The sequence below is a fragment of the Amblyomma maculatum genome, chromosome 2, assembly GCF_055883805.1.
Source record: "Amblyomma maculatum isolate TAMU_Amacu chromosome 2, ASM5588380v1, whole genome shotgun sequence".
Classification (NCBI taxonomy): domain Eukaryota; kingdom Metazoa; phylum Arthropoda; class Arachnida; order Ixodida; family Ixodidae; genus Amblyomma; species Amblyomma maculatum.
Genome location: NC_139345.1, coordinates 157,755,524 through 157,777,363, shown reverse-complemented (window position 1 = coordinate 157,777,363; position 21,840 = coordinate 157,755,524). Strand labels below are relative to the sequence as shown.

Genomic DNA, 21,840 nt, shown 5'->3' with positions numbered 1-21,840 from the left:
TGCCACCAAGGTGACACCGATACGCACCAGCGTATAACTTGTGTCTCCACACCTTCAGTAGAATTTCCAACATAAGCCGATTATTCATTTTTCTTGCTTACAGTTACGGGTGCTTCACTTTCAATGGGTTGGCAATGTCGTATTCTAAGGCGCACTTGCGATTGGCACATTGCCTGATCATTACACTGGATAATGAGAGCACTTACATGACCCCTCTTGCGTGACTGAGTGGCTTGTGTAAATGATAAACGAAGTTGTATACGCTCCGTCGTCGTCAATTTCGCGATTTTTGAAGTTTTATTTATAGAAGGACCAGCGAACAAAACAAAACAAAATCTTTAACGTCAGAGGGGCGCATGATAGAGATGATCCTGTCTGTGTGTGTTTTTCTTTCTTTTGTAGTAATCCCGATCTCCATCAGCTCGCGCCAACCCGAATAGGTAGACGAAATGGAGCCGGAGCGTTGTTGGCACTGCACTGTTGGCAAGCTGTTGGTTCGAACGCTACCCTCGTCGCTTTGGTTTGCGGACGTTGCCTACGGTCTTGGTGCACCAATCAACACCTTACACTTGGTGGAGGTGTCTCGGTCGTCGCCTCAGTCCTCCTCGAAAATTTCACCCTGGAACTTCGGAACCGCACGCTACCGCCTTCGGTCACAACCATGCAGGACGCTCCCAGCCAACCATCGACGCCCATCCCTGCCACTCCTGCCACCATCTTCTGTCCCGGGGCACAACGCCCTCGTGACCCACCTTTCTTCAGTGGTACCGACGACCATGACGTTGACGACTGGCTGGCCTCTTTCGAGCGCGTCAGCACTTACAACCGCTGGGATGATTCCATAAAACTGAGCAACGTACTCTTCTACATCACGGACGTGGCAAATCTGTGGTTTCGAAACCACGAAGCCGATCTTTTGACATGGTCTGTCTTCAAGAAGAACTTCGCGGATGTCTTCGGCTGTCCTGCAGTACGCAAACCCCGCGCCAAACAACGCCTCCATGCACGGCTTCAACTTCCCGAGGAAACGTTTACCAGCTACATTGAGGACGTGGTTGACCTCTTCAAGCGGGTCAATCCGTCCATGCCCGACCCCGAACGAGTCACACATGTTCTAAAAGGTCTCACTGATGATGCGTACTATATGATGTCGGCCAGGGACCCTACTTCCGTATCCGACATTATAACCCTGTGCCCGAAGAGGTAGACGAAGTGGAGCCGGAGCCTTGTTGGCACTGCACTGTTAGCAAGCTGTTGGTTCGAACGCTACCCCCGTCGCTTTGGTTTGCGGACGTTGCCTACGGTCTTGGTGCTCCAATAAACACCTTACACTTTTTTTATGTGGCGTTGCTATCTTGACTGCTTTCATTGTGTGACGTGTACCATTAGCCCGAATGACTACTCTCTTTAAAAAGCACGACAATCAGACGACTAGCTGACATCAAGGTTTAGTTCGTCTGCCGTTCGCCGCCACCCTCTGCTTTCACCTTCGGATGGCGTGGTTCACCATCGTAATAGACATATGACGCTCGGAACGCTTCCAGATTACCCTTCAACCCGTGGAACGATTAGTAGGGCACGTATTCTTATCACGCCCGGCGCACCAGTCGCAATCAATATCGGAAGTTGCGGTTCCGCACGACGCAGGCTCGACGCTGATAAAAACATACAATAATTTTTAGCAGGTAGTTTCGTACTTTCGTGGCTGCTGCAATAATCTCAGATATTCTGACAGAACACTACAACTGTAAGTTCGCACAACTCTAGCGTCGAGCGCCAGTGCACGATTTGGGCCCCGACTGGTGCTCTCTCGCCATCGCCTTGCAGCTGGAACGATAGTACGGCACCGCAAAATTGATTAGTGTTTCACTGCGCTAAAGTGACTCGCCACTTTCCCAAGTTATAAATGGGAGACGGCGCTGACAGTCTCAAAAGATAAATATCCACAGTGAGAAATGAAAGTAGGCTGGACTCCAGAAGTTTGATCGGCGGTCGATAAGGAAGATCATTGACTAAATCTGACTAAGGTTGAAGCAGAGTCGTTATTAATAATCAGTCCCTCTCTGAAGGGGAGCACCTCGGTCTTCGATGCGGAACTTGCAACATTTATGGTGCCTTCGGCTGTTCCACACACCAGCTGATGTATCTACTGATTACGGCTTGCAATAACATTCGATACAGTCGCTACCGCTTGTAGGCTTGTTCTGGTGTGCTTGAATACAGGCTGCCATACATCGCCTGAACTCGCGTGCTACCTTGCTTGATATGTGGAAGATCGTCATCACTAAAAAAATATCGCATTTCTTTTCCCGGCTATAACAAAACGCAGGGTAAAGCAGAAACACCTTCCCAGCGTCACAAACCGGCTGTGTTAACGCGGCTGTTGTCAAACCGCACACCGCGACACGGGCCTCGCTGCGAATGGTTCATTTTTCCTTGGCCGTCGGTACCAGTCTATTTAAGGCAACGATAGAATTGCAGTCAGTAATACGGGTACCAATCCGCAAACGCAGCATTACTTTAAATTCAAGGTGATGAAAGGCATACCTGTGGAAGCGTGCCTCCGACGCAGCGCACGACACGGCCAGCCTGTGAAAGCAGCGAAGCGAACAAGTGAGGGAGAGTGCAAGGAGCTTACATTGTTTCTTCTCCTGCACGCTTCAAGAGAGCGACCTCGACACCGCTACTACGCATCCGTTCCTTATAAAGGCGGCTATTATACGTCTGATTGTCGGCTCTGCGCGAGTGTTTTCGCTGATCAGTGCGCGGAGACGCTTAGGCCCACATCAGATGACAGTCTTTAAATACTAAAAAAATTGGCGCGCAAGCAATATCTGTGTATTTTGTTATTAAATTTTAGCGACGAATTATCTGGATAAATTCTGTCACTACTGCAATCCAAGCAATAATTTGTGACTGCAAATAAGCGACGACGTGTAAAGTATATCACATTCCTTGCGTCGAACCATGGCTACCACTCGGCAATTGCTACAAGCTGATCAATTTGGAACCTTCTACCGCAGTCAAATGAGTAGCCAATCTTCGGGTAAAATCGATCATGTGTAGGGAAGAAACCGCACTTTCAATATTTCAAGAACAGACTGCCAAACCTTGATATCTTATATTTGAACAATGGGCGTAACGAACGATTCCGTCCGACATAGTTGTGAGTCTGAACAGTGCTATGCTACGGCAGACTTTCCCTACCGTTACAACTTGTCAAATAACATTTCACTACTTCGATAACGTATCATTTAGCACCAACAGTTAGCAGTCTTCACAAGCAGAACTGGAAACACTAAGCATGAGGTTGTAATGCCAGACCGAATAAACACCAAATATTCGGAATTATGGGAAGCATATGAAAAGAAATATTAGTGCACTTATGGGTACAACACTCGAAAGATATGCTGTAAGAAAGGAGAATGTTCATTATGGTAGCTATGTTTTCTAAAGCGGAAACGTTAGCGAGCAAAAAGTTAACAGTATATTAGTGATACAATATGGGCTAGCGTCACCTTAAAAGTATGATATATTCATAGCGAGTACACAGCTCATTTCGTCCCTTTGGTAACACTATTTCGTTTCATTGCTCTTGTGTCCACGCCGAATACGGCCAATTTAAATCCACACAAAGACCTTTCGATCGCAAGTGAGTCGCTAGCAGTTAAGAACGTTCGGAGAGCGAAGAGGTTTTATCTTCATTTCCATTCCTATCCCCTATACCCGTATTAAATAAAATAGGTGCGTCATCGCCACTATGCGCATATTTTCTATACGCCACGACAGTGATTTCGACTAGAGTGCAGTACACAGAGGCCATGTTTTTGCTTATATCATACGACCGCTAAACGAACCAAAATAAATAAAGCCACTTGCTCATGCGTACAATACAAAACTCGTATGCACACGGGTGCAGCGTACTAGACTATGTTTTAAGACTACCCGATCAGCGTACTAGCTGACTGCGACCACCATTTATGTAAATGTTTCATTTTTATTTTCGAAAAGAGTAGCAGAGTGGCATCATCGGTTTAGCAGCCAACTTTACTATGGAAAAGGTGGTTTGCTTTTCTAAGTGTTGATCCTCTTTAGTATAACTTTTATAAAGAGGAACAATGAATACAAAATTAATGAAAACCACTTAAGAACTAATGGATGATTTATTCCTGCTTAAGACAGCATTTACAGCATTTAAGGGGATAAGCCATGGATACATAACAAACACGCAAAGAGTCCATTGAAGAAAAACCAAGAATTAAAAAAACGATGTCCAGCAATTCAGGTTGCTGACATGGTCAAGGGAAACTATCCCATATCACACATTTAGTTCGTGAGATAGGCATAATGAGCTAGTTAATAATGGGAATTTTCTGGTTTATTAGTAAATAGCAAACCGATTCCTAACTCGGGCGGAGCGTTCAGGTTTTAGCCTGGACAGCTATTATGGTACATTAATGAGCACGCCGTTTGCTGCGAGTATGCTTATATGAACGTATACCCGAGTATAAAGCGGGTAAGGCTTTTTACGTCTGTTTTCATATGCGAGAGTAATTAAAGCACCACCCTAACGTAAAAAAATGTAATGGTTACTTTGAAGAAGCTTGTATAATTATTTGACGATCTTGGTACATTACCACCCTAATGCCGAGGGTATTAGCCATGTCATTAAGAATTTCTAATTAACGCCCTGTCGGCACCGCTAAGCTTTGCAACCTAATTGGATATCTTACGCTTGGAAAGCGTTATCAATCAAAGCCGTGAAACTAGCTTTGGCTTCAGTGGATTCTCCAGCCACGTGTCAGATATTGCGGAATCTGGCCTGAGCAGGAAGGGCCATGTCCCTGAATGCAGAAGGCTTGTATGAGCACTGCTGCAGATCCCTCAAATGGATGCGACATATTATATGTGAACGGTGCAAACACTACTGCAATCATTACTCGTTCAAAGAAAGGCCAATGTATATCCCGCAAATGGGAAATGTAAAGGCTATGGCAATTATTTTAATTCGCACGAAATTGTTAAATAAATTATGAGAGGGAAGTGGATTATGCGAGTGGAATCATTTATATACGCAGGATTCTTGCTTTCATTAGTAATTTATGGCACTTGTGGCGTTATCTGTCTACGCAGTGTCATGGGTGCTTACCCCTAGATGCGCCGCTGCGTGTATATCAAACTTTCAGGTCTAAGAAGGCTCACAAAGCAATAAATTTGGGTGACTTTGAAGGATGCTAAGAAAACTTTGCTGAAAATGTTTTGGAAAGCAAGAAGCAATCACTGTGAAAGGCCGGAAAGAATGGTGAACAACAACAAAAAAAAAAAGCAACATGAAGACCGCTGAGTTGAAATACAAGGGTTCCGATAAAATATCGATAAGCAAATGTGAAGCAATACATTTCTTTTAAAAAGTGCCATTCGGCCTCCCTGGCGGTGATCCTACGCTGTAGTGTCGGCTGTGTCTGGGAGTGCGTAACGCAATTTTCATCTAAATGCAATGGCAAATTCTAGAACAAGTGAGCAATGGGAGTGGGATCAAACGATTGAGCCCATACTCGATGACTACCCCTGGTTGGAGCGCGAGCACGCCTTCCTGGCTGCTACGCTCTGCCGCTTTGATTCTCATCATCTTATATGCAACCAAAGATTTTGGGGCCTTGGAAAAAACCTTCATTACAAAGGAAAGTGGCGAAGGTACTCCAGAAGTCTTTAATAGATTCGATGTTGAGTTCTCGATTATAGACTTCAAGTGTGCGCATTCGGGCCCTTTATAATATGGGCACGTGAAAAAGTCAATTCGTTGCCGCTCTCTCTTTCCTTTTCTTTCCTTTGCTTCCTCCACACGTGTATGATGGCTGTACGCTCCATGCATACGGTCTATAGGAGCCATAGAGTTCCTTACACTAACTAGAGGGAAAGCTGAGGGCGCTGCACTTCAGCCACCATGGGCGCGCTAAGAAGCATGGGCCGGTGTGCTACTTGTAGCGGGACAGTCTGTTTTTCTCGGATGCATGGAGTGGCGTTACCATGGTGTTTTGTTTTCATCATCATCATCATCTCGAGGTGCATACATAGACCGCAAAAACCATAGTAGCGAAGGTGCAAAAGCAGATGTCGTCAATAAAAGGTTTCTGTTTCCCGAAATGCCACTAAAACTTAAGTGATTGCACAACCATAAATATTTACAAAACGTTTTTTTCCTCATAAAATGGGCCTATTAGGTGCGAAATGTTGGTATTTGCGCTGTTCAAAACTAAGCCAATAGGATAAAGAGCCATCGTTTAAATTGGATAAATCTCACACTGACATGCTGTCTCTCTCTTTTTGACATTTGTAGTCTTAATATTTAATGATAGGACATTTTTTACTGTAGAATTACGTTTATATTTGCATTAGTTTTGGCCAAAAGTTGTAGTTCTGCACTCGGTAGCTCTCATCCTCATGATGCTTTGAGCGCCCATGATGGCTGAACTGGTCGTCTGGAAACTCCATGTACACTCCCATAGATGACAGGATAGCTTTCCCTCTAGGTAGAGTAAGAAACTCTATGATAGGAGCGGCACTGAAAGCCGCCTAGTGGTCGTTTTCAAAGGTACCGGGATACGTGTTGCCGCCGGTAATGCGTTGCTGCGAGAATTGCTGACGTTCGCGGCGGCGATTTTGGATTGTCATTTTTCAGTGCATGCCACGTTTTTCTTCGGAGGTCTGAAGCATAACACCAACCAATCCCTTTGGCGGTGTAGAAGCGAACATATCGGTGATGCTGCCGCCATTTGAGAGAAAATAATGAGTACACGCCCCGGGTGCCTCATGCAAACAAGCGCTAAATGACCAGCTGCAATGTTGAGCCCCGCTGATCAATCACTCCAAAAGAATATTCGCTTTTTTTTTCTTTTTTAGTTACCCTGCCTTTGTTTGGCAAGCTCATCTCATGGTGCCGTTATCATGCCAGCACCGCCCTGAAACTTGGCGTCATCATAGTGGTCACTGGCCGCGAACAAAAAATTCTGATAGAAACTTCAAGAGCAGTTTGAAATGTTTTAATTGGCGCTAAAGTTCTCAAGTAAGTTTCGTAACGAAGGCAGTCAGGAATTCCGTGTGTTGAGACAGACACACGCTCATAAGTCGCTAAGGCTCGCTTCTTCAAGCTGAGTAAAGGTAGAGACCTATACTGAATTCATGACGCGAATGACGTGCGACAACGCAGTTTCGTTGTGATCTTAATAGGCTATACTTAATTAAGCTCTCTATGTTTAAAGTATCCCCTCTGGGATTAGCCGCGAGGATAGATTGCATCATGGCGATGACACGTTTCATAGCGTGTACAGTCGGAAATGAGTGAAACGCGATAAAGCGAGCGCTTAATACCTTCGATAAATTCTACGCTTCATGAAGCGCATGTGCTTAGGTAAAAGCACAAAATATTTAGACACGTGGCCCTTAACAAGGACCGCTTATAGGCAGTTGAATGCATTTACCGCGCTATTGAAGTGCCGTATTTAACTCATTAAACCTCGAGCACCGCTTATAGGCTGTTAGACGCATTTCACGCAATCGAAGCACCGTATTTAATTCATTTAACCTCTTACGCTCAAATATATCTGTATTCGCACTCAGGATTTATTAAATGACTTGAAAAATTAAGCAGCACAAAAAGGCAGCACTGCGCTCAATAAATAAATGATTACAGGTTTACGCAGTAGAGAGCATATATTATTTCCTGTACCTTCAAGCAAATGGTAGCGGTTGTCTCAAAATTCACTATGACGTGCTGATATTCTTTCAAGTGCTTTTGTATCGAAATATGAGACAGGGTTGACGAGCAGCTTGTTAACGCGAAGTGAACTCCAACAGCTTACGCTCTCGATTGTTTTGCTTGCCGAAGATGGGACTAGTAAATGCAATCCCAGTGCCTTTTTTTCTTTTTAATATATATTTCGAACATTTACCCAAGGAAAAACTGTTGCTGGCGAAGCCTCATAGTTTGTATGAAATCGCATTGGCAGGGGATGCTGTTTATGCAAAAATGTAAACGCCGTGGGTAAACGAATTTATGAGGCTACGAATGCACAGAAACACATGGATATGAGACGACGCGCCGGGCTCTGCTCCCGATTTAACTTATTAACTCCGCCACCAGCGGCGTGGTCGTCGCTCTTAACGGTGCGTTGCGTGTCTGCTCTTTTGTTTCTCTCTCTTTCTGCCGTGCAAAGAAAACTTTAGGCTCGATGACAAGTCTATTACCCGACGATGTCGAACGCCCTATCTATAGTTTAATTTCTTTTTTTTCCAAATACCTTGCTACTTCAGAGTGACGCTGCACAGATGACAAAGTGAACAATCGTTGTTGATTTATAAGGGCGCAAACTACAGGATAGCTGTGAGACTCTTTGTGAGGCGCCTTCGGCGCGGTTAGCGTTTGCGCTCTAAATAAATGGGAACCGTAAATGATACAACATTATGAATACGTTAGCATGTGAGGTCCTGTATCTTAAATGTCTGCCCGCCCGTGCTTCTGAATGCCGGGTTGTCAGGTGTAGAAACGTGGAGGAGAAAAAAACACCCTCGCGGGGAGGGAGGGGGAGAAGGGATAGGGTGGGGGATGAAGGGTGATGAGCGGCAAAGTTTAGAGGAATACAGAAAACCTCATATCATTTTTAGAGGCCGTTTGGGAGAGGGAAGACAAAGCAAAGGGGAGCTGCAACAGGCGACATTGGAAAAGTGCAGAGAGGGAAATTAACCTTTCCATATTGAACACGAGACAATGAGAGAATTGTGAGAGAGAGTATGAAGACATAATGAGAGGCCACGGGTGGACAGTTGAGATGGGTTACGTCATGTCACATATTGATTGCCATATTGGATTCGAAGGCTGGGGCCTGGACGGTTTGTCGCACGCGCGGTGAGTAGTTGAGGGTCCACATCACTCCCCTCGCTCGCATGGTCGGAACTCGCGAGTGGCTGCGGCTGTTCCGTCCGAACAACTCTGCATACCCTCCCGCAACAATCGCATTGACCGGCTACACTTGTTTAGAGTGCACCATTAACTGAATCCCAGTGAACAAAGGCTGAGGACAACCGGTGCGCTCTTTGAGGTCGTACAACACGCAGCAACTATCTCGCCTCCGGTCATTCCGCTAAGAGCTGCGATTGAATCCGCTTAGCTCAACACTGCGCCTGAACACCAAAGCTACAAAGCTTTCAGCAACTTCCTTGGTAAAATAATTCTAATAATCGGATTCAGCCCTGAACAGAAACTAAGCTATAGGCATTTGCTGCACCTACCAAGCTGTTGACGACGGTCATCAAATAAAAAAAAAACAAAAAAAACAACAAATTGGTTTATAAACAAGGTGGGAGCGATGTTAGCGTAATAGTTATACAAAGAAGGTAAATCGCGATGAATTAAGTAATGAGAAAGGTAATTGAGATAATATAAATTTTCTGCCGACATAATGAATTGGTTATAAGAGTACGTTACAAATCGCAAATATATTAAGGTGGCTAATGGGCACTGCTTCTAATTTGTGCTGTACAGCAGAGAACCACAAGTATCGGTTGGAGAAGCATTATTCTTGCCTTCATCAATGATACGGCTTAAAACATTCAACAAATATCTCTATTTTACGAGGATGACTGAGTTGCTTATTCCTGAAATTGGAAATATCAGATCAATAACTGCGCACAGTAACGCACAGTAACGCACAGTACAAAGCTTTTCTCATTTCCTAGCTAACATCCGCTTTAGAGGAATGCGATTAATTAGAACCGTAACTACTCACTCGTCACCATAAAAACAGAGAGTCACAGGCAGGTTGGGCATACCAGGGGAGGCTTTTCGCAGCGGTTCCTGAATTCAGCGATGGTGAGATTGCCCGTGATGCAGCCAATCACCAACTTCTCGGCCATGACCTGGTCGAACTGAAAGTGCGCCACAAGACTTGGTTCGTTATTCGAGCGTTGAAACACAAACATTTCGGCAGACCTCCCTGGTCGAGAGGAAAAGTGGAGAGAAAAAATTCTGACCCTCCGACAAAAGTCTCACGAGAGAACGACTTACAAGAACACAGAAGCAGAGAAACGATATCCGGAACTTCGCCCGAGAGAGTAGTGTGACATTGTGCGACATTAAGAAGACCTGGAACATTGCGTTGACTTTGAGCCCGCTAGGGTTGTTCACATCAAACCGAATACTTTCAAGTGACAACTTAAAACTCCTTCGGCATGCAGAACTAATCTGGTAAGGTTAACTGATTCCAGGGCTCTGTGCTGTCAGTGCTTTCATGGCTTCGAAATGTCCCTCTGCCACCATGTCACTCTCCCGCCACTCCACGATGACCCATTGTTGGTTCCCCTACTCATGTGACTCACTTGGAAGCGCCCTTTCTCGTAAAAATGGCAGTCCAAAACAAGGTCTCCTGTCCCCAGCACTCAGCCCCGCAAAAGATGTGGAATCGACCGAGAAACATCGCATCTCTCCTGAAACTTTGATGACAGCATCCCAAACTTTTTTTTTTTTTTTTTAGGAGAGTTCAGTTCAGTTCAGTTCACTTTGTTTCCTTTGAAGTGAAAGTGGAAGACGAGAAAAAAAGGCGTGTAACCTGACAAAGCCTCGTCTCCAATGTGTAGCTCGCAACAGGCAGCACGTTCAGAGGCATACAAAGTGAATTGCCCTGATTAACAATAAAGCCAAGGAAGATATATATATGTATATATATATATATATATATATATATATATATATATATATATATATATATTTACAGATTAACACCACTTTGCGGTGAAACAAACACATAAGATAATATGTGACAGCACAAAGATGAGGAGAAAAATGCAATAAAAATATGGATCAGTGTTTGACAGGAATAACATCACGACACAGACTGCAAGAGAAAACAATCATGAAGAAATATGAAAGCTGATAATTTTGAATCGGATGGGTGCACCTATATTCAATAAATATATTCTGTGGTCTTTAGGAATGCTTTATATGCGGCTTTAAAGGGATTAAATGGTAACGTAAGATCAATTCTGCGTTCATGAAGGTTTAGTAATTTTACTGCTTGATATTAAAGATCCTGTTTGCCATAATTGCTTCTGACTTGCTTTGTTTTATGTGCAAGGGTTCGAAATCGGTAATGTGGAGATATATCTGTGTACCTTGTGTACAGCTTTCTTTCATGGATGATTTGCATCAGTTTAAAGTAATACACCTTGTTGGCTGGTAATAAATTATATTTTAGGAAGATTGGCTGGGTCGGCAAGTCACTTATTTTACCTTTGAAGTTCTCAAACAGACGTACAATGGGCTTTTGCAGTACAAGCAGCCTATCGTAATTTCCTTTCATCGTGGTACCCCAGACTAATATTGCATAAAGTAGACGAGAGTAAAATAGTGCGCAATACAAAGTTTTTTTAAGCCAGAGAGGGATAAGAGGAGCTATACGGCTCATACAACCTACGGCACAGGAAAGAACGGTTAGAAGGTGACTAATATGCGGAGTCCAGGATAAATTTTCGTTAAACCAGACATCTAAAAATTTCTGTGTAGACACCTGATCAATATATTTCATTCTGTATTTAGGTGTAATGTTTTCTTTAGCAACTTTGTTAACTGGTTTGAATAGTATAAACTTTGTTTTGTGTGTGTTCAGCTGCAAACTATTGTCCTCGAGCCAGGTAGACAGTTGGGATAGATAACGATTTGCTTCCTTTTCGATCCCCCGCACATTTTTGACCGTAAAAAATATACTAGTGTCATCAGCAAAGACGGTTATTTCAGGTGTGTGTATAACCTGAGTTATATTATTTATATACAACAAAAATAGTGTGGAATCTAGTAAGGAACCTTGGGGTACTCCAAGTTTTATTTCTAGATTTTCCGAGTGCTCTCTATTTAGGTTTACGAATTGGTATCTGCATGATAAATAGCTTTTAATGAGGTCTGATTCAACGCCTCGAAATCTATACCTGTGGAGCTTATAAAGCAAAGTTTCATGGTCAACTGAATCGAAGGCCTGAATCGAAGAGAGAACGGTACTCAGCAAAAGTGTACCGGCTTCAGGGCGGACACAGTGCACGCACCTTTTAACGCGACAGCAGTACACAGCATGTTAGCCGAAGATCTCACCTGGGCCGGAACGAAAATTTTTTTTTGGCCGAATACGATGTGATGCCCCGACTACGTGACCAAGCGCAGTCAAACCCCCTATCGCCATCACAAAGTACAACCGTGATGCAGTCACTACTTAATTCGTCATTGGTTGAGAAAGGTTTTGACGTCCATACACCTCAATGGCGTAGCCGCGGCACGGACCACTGTTCCTTTCGTCTCTAAACGGGCGCGCCACGGCGAAGTCACAGAGGTGGAAACGCTGACTCAGTGCGTTAGTTCAGGGGATTTTGCGATGGCACATCATACCTCATATATCTAACAATGCCTCATTGGTCATTTTGTTACCCGGCAAACCTATACGGTGCCAGGATGAAATAGAAAATCCGTGGGAATCCTGCTGAGGTCTTGACAATATATGTATATAATTTTTCGTTTTCCATAAATAATATTTGTGAACGAATCATGCTGTCGTACGTTATTCGTAATGAGGACGCCACGTTTTTATGTTTGGTTTTATTCGTTACATGATACTCGTTACATGATATTCGTTTCTCCTGTTCCGCGGATGCGACCGCACATACCAGCATAGTGGTTGTTCTCGACAGAGTTGCTAGATGGCGCCACCCTAACAAAATGGCAGCTCCCATGATGAAACAGTTAATAGAGGAAGACAGGCGCAGGTATATAGGTGAAGAAGGCCACCTCACGAGCGTTGGCGCCTAATGGCAACAACCAAATTAAAGGCAGATTTCAGCACTACGTACAAAATTCAAGAATACGTATTGATATTCTATAATTTATAATCATATGATTAATATAATAAAACAGAAGAACGGCTGGTTAACAGCACGGTGTGCAACATTTCGTGTTTCACAGGCTATAGTTCTTTTTATTGAAATTAGTTCTGAGTGATTATGATAAACGCTACAGCACGACAGTCAGCAGCCTGCCTATCTCATACCCGGTAAACCACACTGTTAAACCATTCCCAAGATACTGAAATCGGCGGGGTTATCTCTTCATGAGTTCATGCGTGCGGAAAACTACTAGAAATATCGGTCCTGATAACTCTCACCAGTACATTTGCAGCGAAATATCACAATAGCAACAGTGCACAATGCCTTCCAAGGCGCGTGGATTTGGGTCGTGAATTCTCTATTGCCATAAAAGACGCGAAGGCTCAGATTTGCGCGAAGCCAAGGGCGTGCGAGCGTGACGATCCACAGGCTGGTTGCAGCGGCGTCGTTCTAGTACAACGAAAGCAGCTTTTAGGTTCGTGTATGAATTCTTTATACGTATTTGTTGCATTTGCCAAAGTTCAGCCGGGAATGTGCATCCCTGGAGCGGCTGGAAGGCACGATGGGAGTGTGATGCGACAGCGCTGGGCATAATTTGTGCCGGCTCACCAGGGTTCAGCTGTTATCTACGCGGTTGGCGGGTTAGTTCGACATTACGCATGCCCCCTTTTTTTGCTTCGCTGGACGCAATCTGGCTTTCACGTGGAAGATAACTTTACATATATTAGTATAATGACCATGGACTCGCTTATCTTATGTTCAAATTACAGGGGCACTCATCGCTTTTTCATCTACGACGATGTATCCAAGGCTGAGCGTGAAGTTCTCGAGGCAAACTCCAGAAACCTTGACATCATAACAAAAAAAAGCCTATTTCGTTGCTAACGTGAGGAGCCCAATTTTTTTTTAATAGAAATAGTTGTCTCTTTGAAAATTGCACAATTTTTTAATTTTATATTCCCGAAACCAATGAGAACAAATCTGAGAACTCTCCAGTACACATTTATGATACCATAAAAGCTGATTATTGACATAATGAATTTCCCTTTGCGAGAAACTGCTTCGTTGTTACCAAGAAAAATATATGTCATCACATTTGAAAACTGCTCATTGGAATTGTGCATGCAGCAGTAACTGCATAGATATATGTGCTTTACACTTCTATAACCTAACGCACTTTAACCCTTGTATCTTAATTATTTTCCTTCGTTTAAGTAATTCGACTGGCAAAATAATTGAATACACACCTGATAATAAATAAGCTCACATATCTTGCTTGGAGCAGGCTATTTTGCAGGCGGTACCAATGCTGCAAATATATGCTACATACAAGTATAACATCTCCATTTCGGTCAGCGGCGAGCAATAGTGAGATATTTCCAACTTGCACAGTTTAACTTTCGTTTCGTTAATCACTTTGTCTACGAACTTTGAAAGTGTTCCGAAATTTCCTCTTTTTTTTTTTTAATACCACCTGTAGTGTTCTAGTATTTCTTTACGTTTTTCGCAGTCACACCTGCAACATGCAACAAGCTTAACCTCAACTATCTCTTCTTCTTGGCCCTTTTTCTATCTTCGTGCGTGAATAGGGACAAAGAGCTCTGGTTTTTCTTTATGCATTATCGTGATTTCTCTAACCCAGAAACAACAGGCAGTAATATATATGATTCACTGCTTGCAATATACGTACGTATTGGGCGATACTAACGCTTGTAATATCCTTTACCTTTTGTAACCCAACAATGTCCCAAGTAAGGTTGGCACCCGCTGAATACATCTGCTAAATTGAGTCGGGGGCTAAACCTTCCATGAATGCTCCTGAGCAAGTGCTTTCTAGAACTGACAGTATGGTTAGCCGGCTAGTCTAACTAATCACAAATAAGCAGAGTGGTAAAAGACGGGGGCGAAGAACGCCGGCGTGACAGCGCTTCCGCACTTAGTGCTTCCGGTCCACCGTGGTATGGGTGGCTGCAACGGCAGCGGAACCCGAAAACCGCAGCGTACCCTAGGCTGTCGCTATGCGAAACCATTATGAGGGGAGAGACGCAGAGGGGGACAGGAAGACAGGAGGAGCAGGAGACGTGCGGAGGAAGCAAATGCGCTGTCCAATCTCGCTGCCCGTCCTGTACAAACTTGTCTAGAATCCAATTACTCACTCACAAATAGTTTCACTAAAGGACGATACAGGTAACTGAACTTTGAGACGAGCTGCGGTTTCATATGTGGAGCATTTCTATTCATAATGAGGACTGAAAGTGCGAGACATTCTCAAATAAATTGTGTTCAAGAAATGAGTTATGGGAAGCACGCGGAAAAGCCCTTGTATGCAATACACGTTAAATGTCAATTCAGCAGCATGGAACGCCTTCTGGTTTTGTACCAATTGGGCTGACTTAAGCTTAGCTTCAACGGAGCTAATTCCAGTGAAGGATATAAAACAGGAATTAAAGCTAGCCGAAGACTGGGACGTCTTCAATTGTGCCACAGTACTAAAATCAAAACACCCTGGTTATGTTTTCTTTTCTTTCCTTCTTTCTTTCATATGCCTGGTCTCCTATCTAGACAGCACCGTAACATTTTAGTGTTGACAGTGCATAACAACGTTCGTCGCTGAAGTTTTCGTATGTGCACCATGTCGAATTCATCCCTGGGTCTCAGGGCATAGCGTCGTTTTATAACTGAGTGATTCGTCTGCACGTTTCCATCAGATTTCCTTGCTTTCTAACAAAATATCTCCTAATCTCAACGCCAAAACCTCCTCATGGAGGAAGTCTGCTGTCACCATTCACACATGTATCTTAAAGCTATAGTGTAAAATCCTCTGACGGCATTGTCGGAGTTGTAAGCGAGGAATAACGGGCATGCCGGTGGTATGGCCGTGCACTGATTTGGTGTTCTGATTATCACATTACATGACCGCATTAACAGGCTCTGGTAACTAGTAACTATCTGCGCCTATGCGAAGGGAGGATGAAATCAGGGTGAACAACTCCAGTATTCTTGGATCCAGAGTTAGGACGGTTAAGCCTTGGTTGTGTTAGAGATAGTATGTCTGGTGGTCTTTCACATTACTGTATGCTAATGAATATGTGTGGGGCAGTGGAAGCATTCCTTAAAAGATTAGTAATTAGGCGAATAGTAAATGGCACGTGCGCCAACAAGGAACCGCAAAGAAGTCATTCAAACTTTTGTGTCTTACCTTGAATAGCGGAGATTAAGTACCCCACCATTTTATTTTTCTTACATTTCTACATTACAATATCTCTTCGTTCTAGATTGTATGTCAGGCAGAAATGAAAACTGGCCGGTGCGGTTGCACTAACTCTACCCGGCAGATCAATCTCCATGGTTAGGCAAATTTCAGCTCGGCATTTTAAATTAAAAAAAAAAAATCTTTGTGCGTCTGTTTTCAAGGAGAATGGCAGGAAGATTGTGTTCTGCTGCCTTGCTTTTAGCTTAAAGATCACTCACTTGCAATTTGTTTACATGTTTGCCATTGTGAATCTGGATTTTGGCATGCAAATACCATCCTTTTTGATTCAGTATTTTTTCCAACCCACACATATAGTTTCGTGCCCTAACCTGCTATATAAACAGGTGTATTGTCATTATTTATTTTATATAACACACGGCCCTGTACAATTCCCTCGAGCCCTGAGGTTGAGCCCCGAGGAAGTAAAAAAAAAAACATCATATAAAAGTTTGACAAGTGAAGAAAGAAACACTTCTTACAACGCGCACCGAGCATCTGACGCAAAATAAATACGTCGGTCACACTTCCTTTCTGTGTGATTAGTTTTCATTCCCAGCTGCGAAAACCTGCCGACTCTATATAGCTGCGACGGGCTCCGAAAGTACGTCCCCGTCTGGATCACCATGTGCTGCGTCAGACGACCTTGAAACTGCACTTTCACAGTGTGTTCTGAGCACTCAGAAAAAGCTGAATACTTTCTCACACTTACATATTGGATTTGAAACTAAAAGGTGTGAATAAATCGTACCTTTCCCTTGAAGTTCTCTTCTGCACATTTCGAGGCACCTTTCGACTCTCTGTCTGCGGCGAAAACAAAAATATAAAGAAAAAACAAAGAAACAGAAAAGCTTCGTGAGACGTGACGTACGCCCTGCGCTTGCAGAGAAACCCTGATCGCTCAGGGTGCATTTGCGAAAGGCGATGACGCAAGTCGACCTTTACGCTCTAGTCTTGAATCACTGGCGATGGCGGCTTATCTAAATATCGCGATACAAACTGGTGAGTTCAAATATGCTGACAAGCACTTCTTCACTAGGTGTCATGGGAATAACGGGCTTTTCAATTCCCCTTAGGAGTTCAAAATACGCTCGCATGAAAAATATTAGTAGTTGGTGATCAGACTAGGCTGAAACCTTCATGATAGTTTTTGCACTATGGCTTAGAAAGCTTTTACAGAGAAGAAAGGAAAACTCCTTTTTTTTTTTTTAACGCACTGGACTATTATGTTCTCAAAACGTTTCCAGGATATCGTACTAAGCAACTTCAGAGCCCTTAGGCATATTGCTCCGCATACCGCTGCCTTCATGCGAATTGCTCCCTGTACCTCGGCAGTGCCATGCTTTGCATTGATGCCAGAGTTAAGTTAAATAAAACCTTTATCTGATATTTCACAATGTGTAATGCTTCCATTTTATCTGTTCTCTAAAAAGCGCTACATAGTTCTGTGATTGCCCTTGGAAACAGATCAATGATCGAGGCTGTCCAAGTGTGCTCCTTCTGCAATTCGCTTGAAACTAAGTAGCATATAGTAACGTATTGAAGTTTATGACGTTAAGGAAATCAGGGGCCTATCTGCTGCTGCTTCACTGTCAAGCTGGATGCAGTAAGTGATGTTTTAATACGCAACAAAAACTTCCTTACTTGGACCCTGAATATTTCTGTTTCAGCAATTTATCCTGGCGCCAATTCAGAATAAGACTATACTTGCGTTCTCTCGAGACTCAATTCTTGGATTCGTTTTTTTTTTTTTTATTGCATTCACAGGTGGACCGTGTCATGAATGTCAAAACGCGGCAATCTGCGAAGTGCAACTCGCTGCGCATGTTTGTGCTTTCTTTTCCGTTATTTTGACTAACGGGACAGACCATTCTAAGGCTGTGGGTTAAACGGAGGCATTGGGGACATAATCCTCGCCTTAAGGGTATGACGCGATATTATTAGAGGGTCCCTTCAGGGGCTGGAGACCGTCTATGGTCTACATCATTAGCATACAAGTCCACGCAACATATGAGTATGTCGCGTGACCAATTCACATGTCTGAAGCACTACTTCGTTATTTTAATAATTACTGTCAGCATCTAATTAAACGCCCTCAGCACATGTTAGTAGGAATACTAGATCACGTGACGCACCACAAGACTCTCCCTCCTTTAACTAAGTCGACGACAATCCTTAATGACCTTGAGTGGCGCGTCTGACTCGCACTCCAGGAGTCACAGTTTCGAATGCCAACTAATCACCCCTGTTTTCATCTCAGCCAAATTATATTACAACAAATCTTTACAAGTCATAATGACATTTATGTCATGCAACTGCATCATAAGTATAACTTGACTAATGTTGCAGTCACTTTCAATCCACACGTGATATCACGACGCTCGCAACTAATCCTTACTTTCTCAATATGCCAATAATGTCCGCCATCCCCTGAATGCGTACCTTCAATCTGTCCCCTTAAAAGCTGTGAACAACCGAGTTTTAGTCTTTGGTCAAGCAGGAATAATCAGTAAATGACTGGTATGAACTTGTGTTTCGTACGCGACTTTCTAGGCTCTGGCTGGTGCCAGCTCGGCACGACTGCTGTACTTTATCCCAAATTGGAGGACGCATCAGAATGTTTAATTATTCATCAGCTTCAGAAACTGGAAAAAAACTGAGCAAGAACTTCAAAGCTTCCAAAAAGGATTATGAATGCAGCATGCAGAGGCAGTCTGAGCAATGGCACGCTGGAGGGGACCACCTGGAATACTGGAGAGAATTTAGTGTTCTACTTTATGGCATGAGAATAAAAAAATTAACGGGTGTATATGCAGAAGAAGTTATAGATCTATAAGTTTAGTTAAGCACGGATATACACGCAAGTGCAAAGCAGAGTTTAGCACTTTAGCTAATTTTTAAATGTTTGCCTTCTTTATCCTTGCTTTGACTCGTCTTGACATGTTCAGCTAAATATTCTACTGGTGCTTCAGGCTTTTTAGGGCGAAGTTGGCTTAATTTGGATCCCCAGTGGAACTTCGTAACAGAAGACGAATTCGATGAAGACGACCACATCTAAAGAGGAGAGTAAAAGGCTGGCATCTTGGCACGTGAAGAAACCGAGATGGAGAAGTGTTCTATTGCAGAGGACAGTGAATCTCATCTCTTTGCATAAGACTCGATTCTTAGCCCACTGGCGGTGTGTTTGCGCTCGTTCGGCTGAAAGGCATCGTCGTACCGTGGAATTGGAATCGTTCCAAACGTGTCGAAAAAAAAAGCCCGCGACTTTCGGTCGAGATTGTGTTGAAATAGTTCCTTATGGAGCATTGTGGGCAACTTCGTACGATTTCACTTCCCATTTAGCCTCTATCTGCTAGTCAAGTTGCAGGCAGAATAGTTCGCGATAGAGATGCGAACCCATGACATATGTAACGCCAATTGTAAGCCAATCATTGTACAGTGTACTGCAGCTTTATCGTACCCGTTTTGAAAATTTCTCCCGCCTCAACCGAAGGTTCATTTGCGCTGAAACTGCACAGAAAGCTTTCGCATTGTTTTCCCCATTCTTTACGAAGCAAGTTTGACCATGGTGCTTTCTTGGTTTGATCGCGTGTGATGAGAAACCAGAACCATCTGCGACGAGATTCAGGAGCAAAAACTTCCAGCGCAGAGTTTTTAGCAAAAAGCAGCTGTGGCGCCATTTAGCACCATTACACGAACGTACCATGTTTGCCTTGGCGCTTTTGAACCGCAGCGCTTTCCTCCAGTGACGCCAGATGACGTCACAGCAGCCTTTTGCTGGAAGATCTGCGCTGGCGTTTTTTGCTCCTCAGTCTCGTCGCTGACGGCTCTGGTTTCTCATTACGCGCGGTCAAACCAAGTAAGCACCATGGTCAAACTTACCTCGTAAAGAAGGAGACAACAACGCGCAAGCTTTGTGCGCAGTTTCAGAGCAAATGAGCCTCCGGTTGAGGCGCGAGAATATTTCAAAAGGGGTACGATAAAGTTGCACAACACTGTATACGTGTAGGTGTCCATCTAGAAATGAGGTAGATACTTCGCCTTCCTTTCCCTCACAACCAACTTAAACAACAACAAAAACATTTGCGAAATATTAGCGAAATGAAAAGGGGATGCCGAAGGCGAAGCTTGAACGTCTCCTTAATACTGTCACGTGGTAGTGACAAGGCCGTAAGCGCAAAAGAGACGACAATAAAGATTTGTATGGTTTGCGGCAATATCTCTTTTTTTTTTTTCGATTGGTTGCTGGCGGCTTCACAGCCACCCGACAAAATCTAAAAAGGCAGGTAGTAATGCTTATGTGTTTGAATCCCTTAGTGGTAGTGAAAGCTCTATTTGAAAGCGTGTTAACCCAAACAGCGTAGCCCTGAAGCAGTTGGGTAGAGACCAACGTATACCTCTGCGTGAATCCCCGGCTTATAGCCCGGTAGTAGGAGGTGATGTAGCCGTGGTCTAAAAATGTCAGCTTTGTAAAGTTTTTCCCTTTTGTTTAGAAAAATGTGGAATTTAACCATGCAGAACCTGGCCCTGGTTTTATTTGAGTGTGCTGAAAAACAAGCAATATAGGGCTGCAAATATCGTAAAATTTCGAACAAGCGCCCTCCGCTTCCCCCCTCGCTCAAGACGAAATTACTGAGCAAAGTAGAAGGAATTTTGGGACATTATGCCTGAGCGGCCCCAAAATTCAAAATGGCGGCGAAAAAATTTACCGCCAGAAACAAAAATAGAATGGTGTAGTGCACATGGATTTCAAATTTTATGAATTCATGATCGGGCTGATCGGGTTTAGAAAGCGGTGCCCGCCGAGACATCGACACGCCGCCGCTGCCAACGCTTTCTCTCGGCGTCCTGTTTAAAATATGTTAAGAGATCGTCATATGCTTTATTCTGGCGCTAGCTCCCGCCTATCAGCAGCCATCTTCTCTTCGAAGCACTGGATCGGTTGCCTCGTTCGCGGTGGTCAACCGATACACTCCTTCAGCCTTAGCGGCTTTGGGCATACGCGCATCCGGGCAAGTCGGTGTCACCAGGGTACAGCTATTGTTCGGGATGTTTTTGAAAATTGAGATTTGACAGGATTCTTTGACTGGATGGGGCTGGTCTAAGCTGCCGGGGAGCGGTGTGTCATCATATCAGCCGGTAAGGGGAGAAGGGGGAATGGTTTGCTTTCCCTGAACGGCGTGGATATGTGAAATTACCAATAGAGTTGGGGGGAGGAGGAGAGGGGGACCATTGCTCGGAATTACACGGTAATTTTAAAATCTAAAATGGCTCTAAATTTTCGACTTTTTATGAGACAGCTATTGAGTAAACACTTCTTTTGTACCAAACGATTTGCCAAGCACCAAGATGCCGCTTCCTTGGACGTGAGCGGTAGAAAATGTACTGCCGTCCAAATAATCTGGTAAAAGGTAATCCTGTACGTTTGTATACTGCGAAAAGCTTGACATGATCAATTGAAGCGCCTTTATGCACTAGAGTGAACGGAGCTATACAAATCTTGGCATCGTGCCAGGAAGTAATCGAAATTCCTCCTTTCTGGACAGTTGGAAACCGGTTTTCATTTGGTTTATGGCGTCCCAAAGCTATTCAGGCTATGTGAGAAGCCGTATTGGAGGGATTAGGAAATTTCGACCACCTGGGGTCTTTAACGTGCACTATACATCACACAGCAC

At 43.8% G+C, this 21,840-nt stretch overlaps 1 protein-coding gene across 2 annotated transcripts in view; it reads right to left on the bottom strand.

Moving 5' to 3' along the window:
* Nucleotides 1-21,840, bottom strand: part of LOC146200262 (uncharacterized) — a 44,912-nt gene that overhangs the window by 9,681 nt on the left and 13,391 nt on the right. Inside the window, exons 3-5 of one of the 2 annotated variants that reach the window (XM_084592900.1) lie at nt 16,917-16,969; nt 9,826-9,921; nt 2,548-2,589 (exon numbers count right to left, since the gene is read on the bottom strand). In XM_084592900.1, the coding sequence (XP_084449026.1) occupies nt 2,548-2,589; nt 9,826-9,921; nt 16,917-16,969 (191 nt within the window). The remainder of the gene's footprint in view (nt 1-2,547; nt 2,590-9,825; nt 9,922-16,916; nt 16,970-21,840) is intronic. The other variant, XM_084592901.1, reaches the window with a different exon arrangement.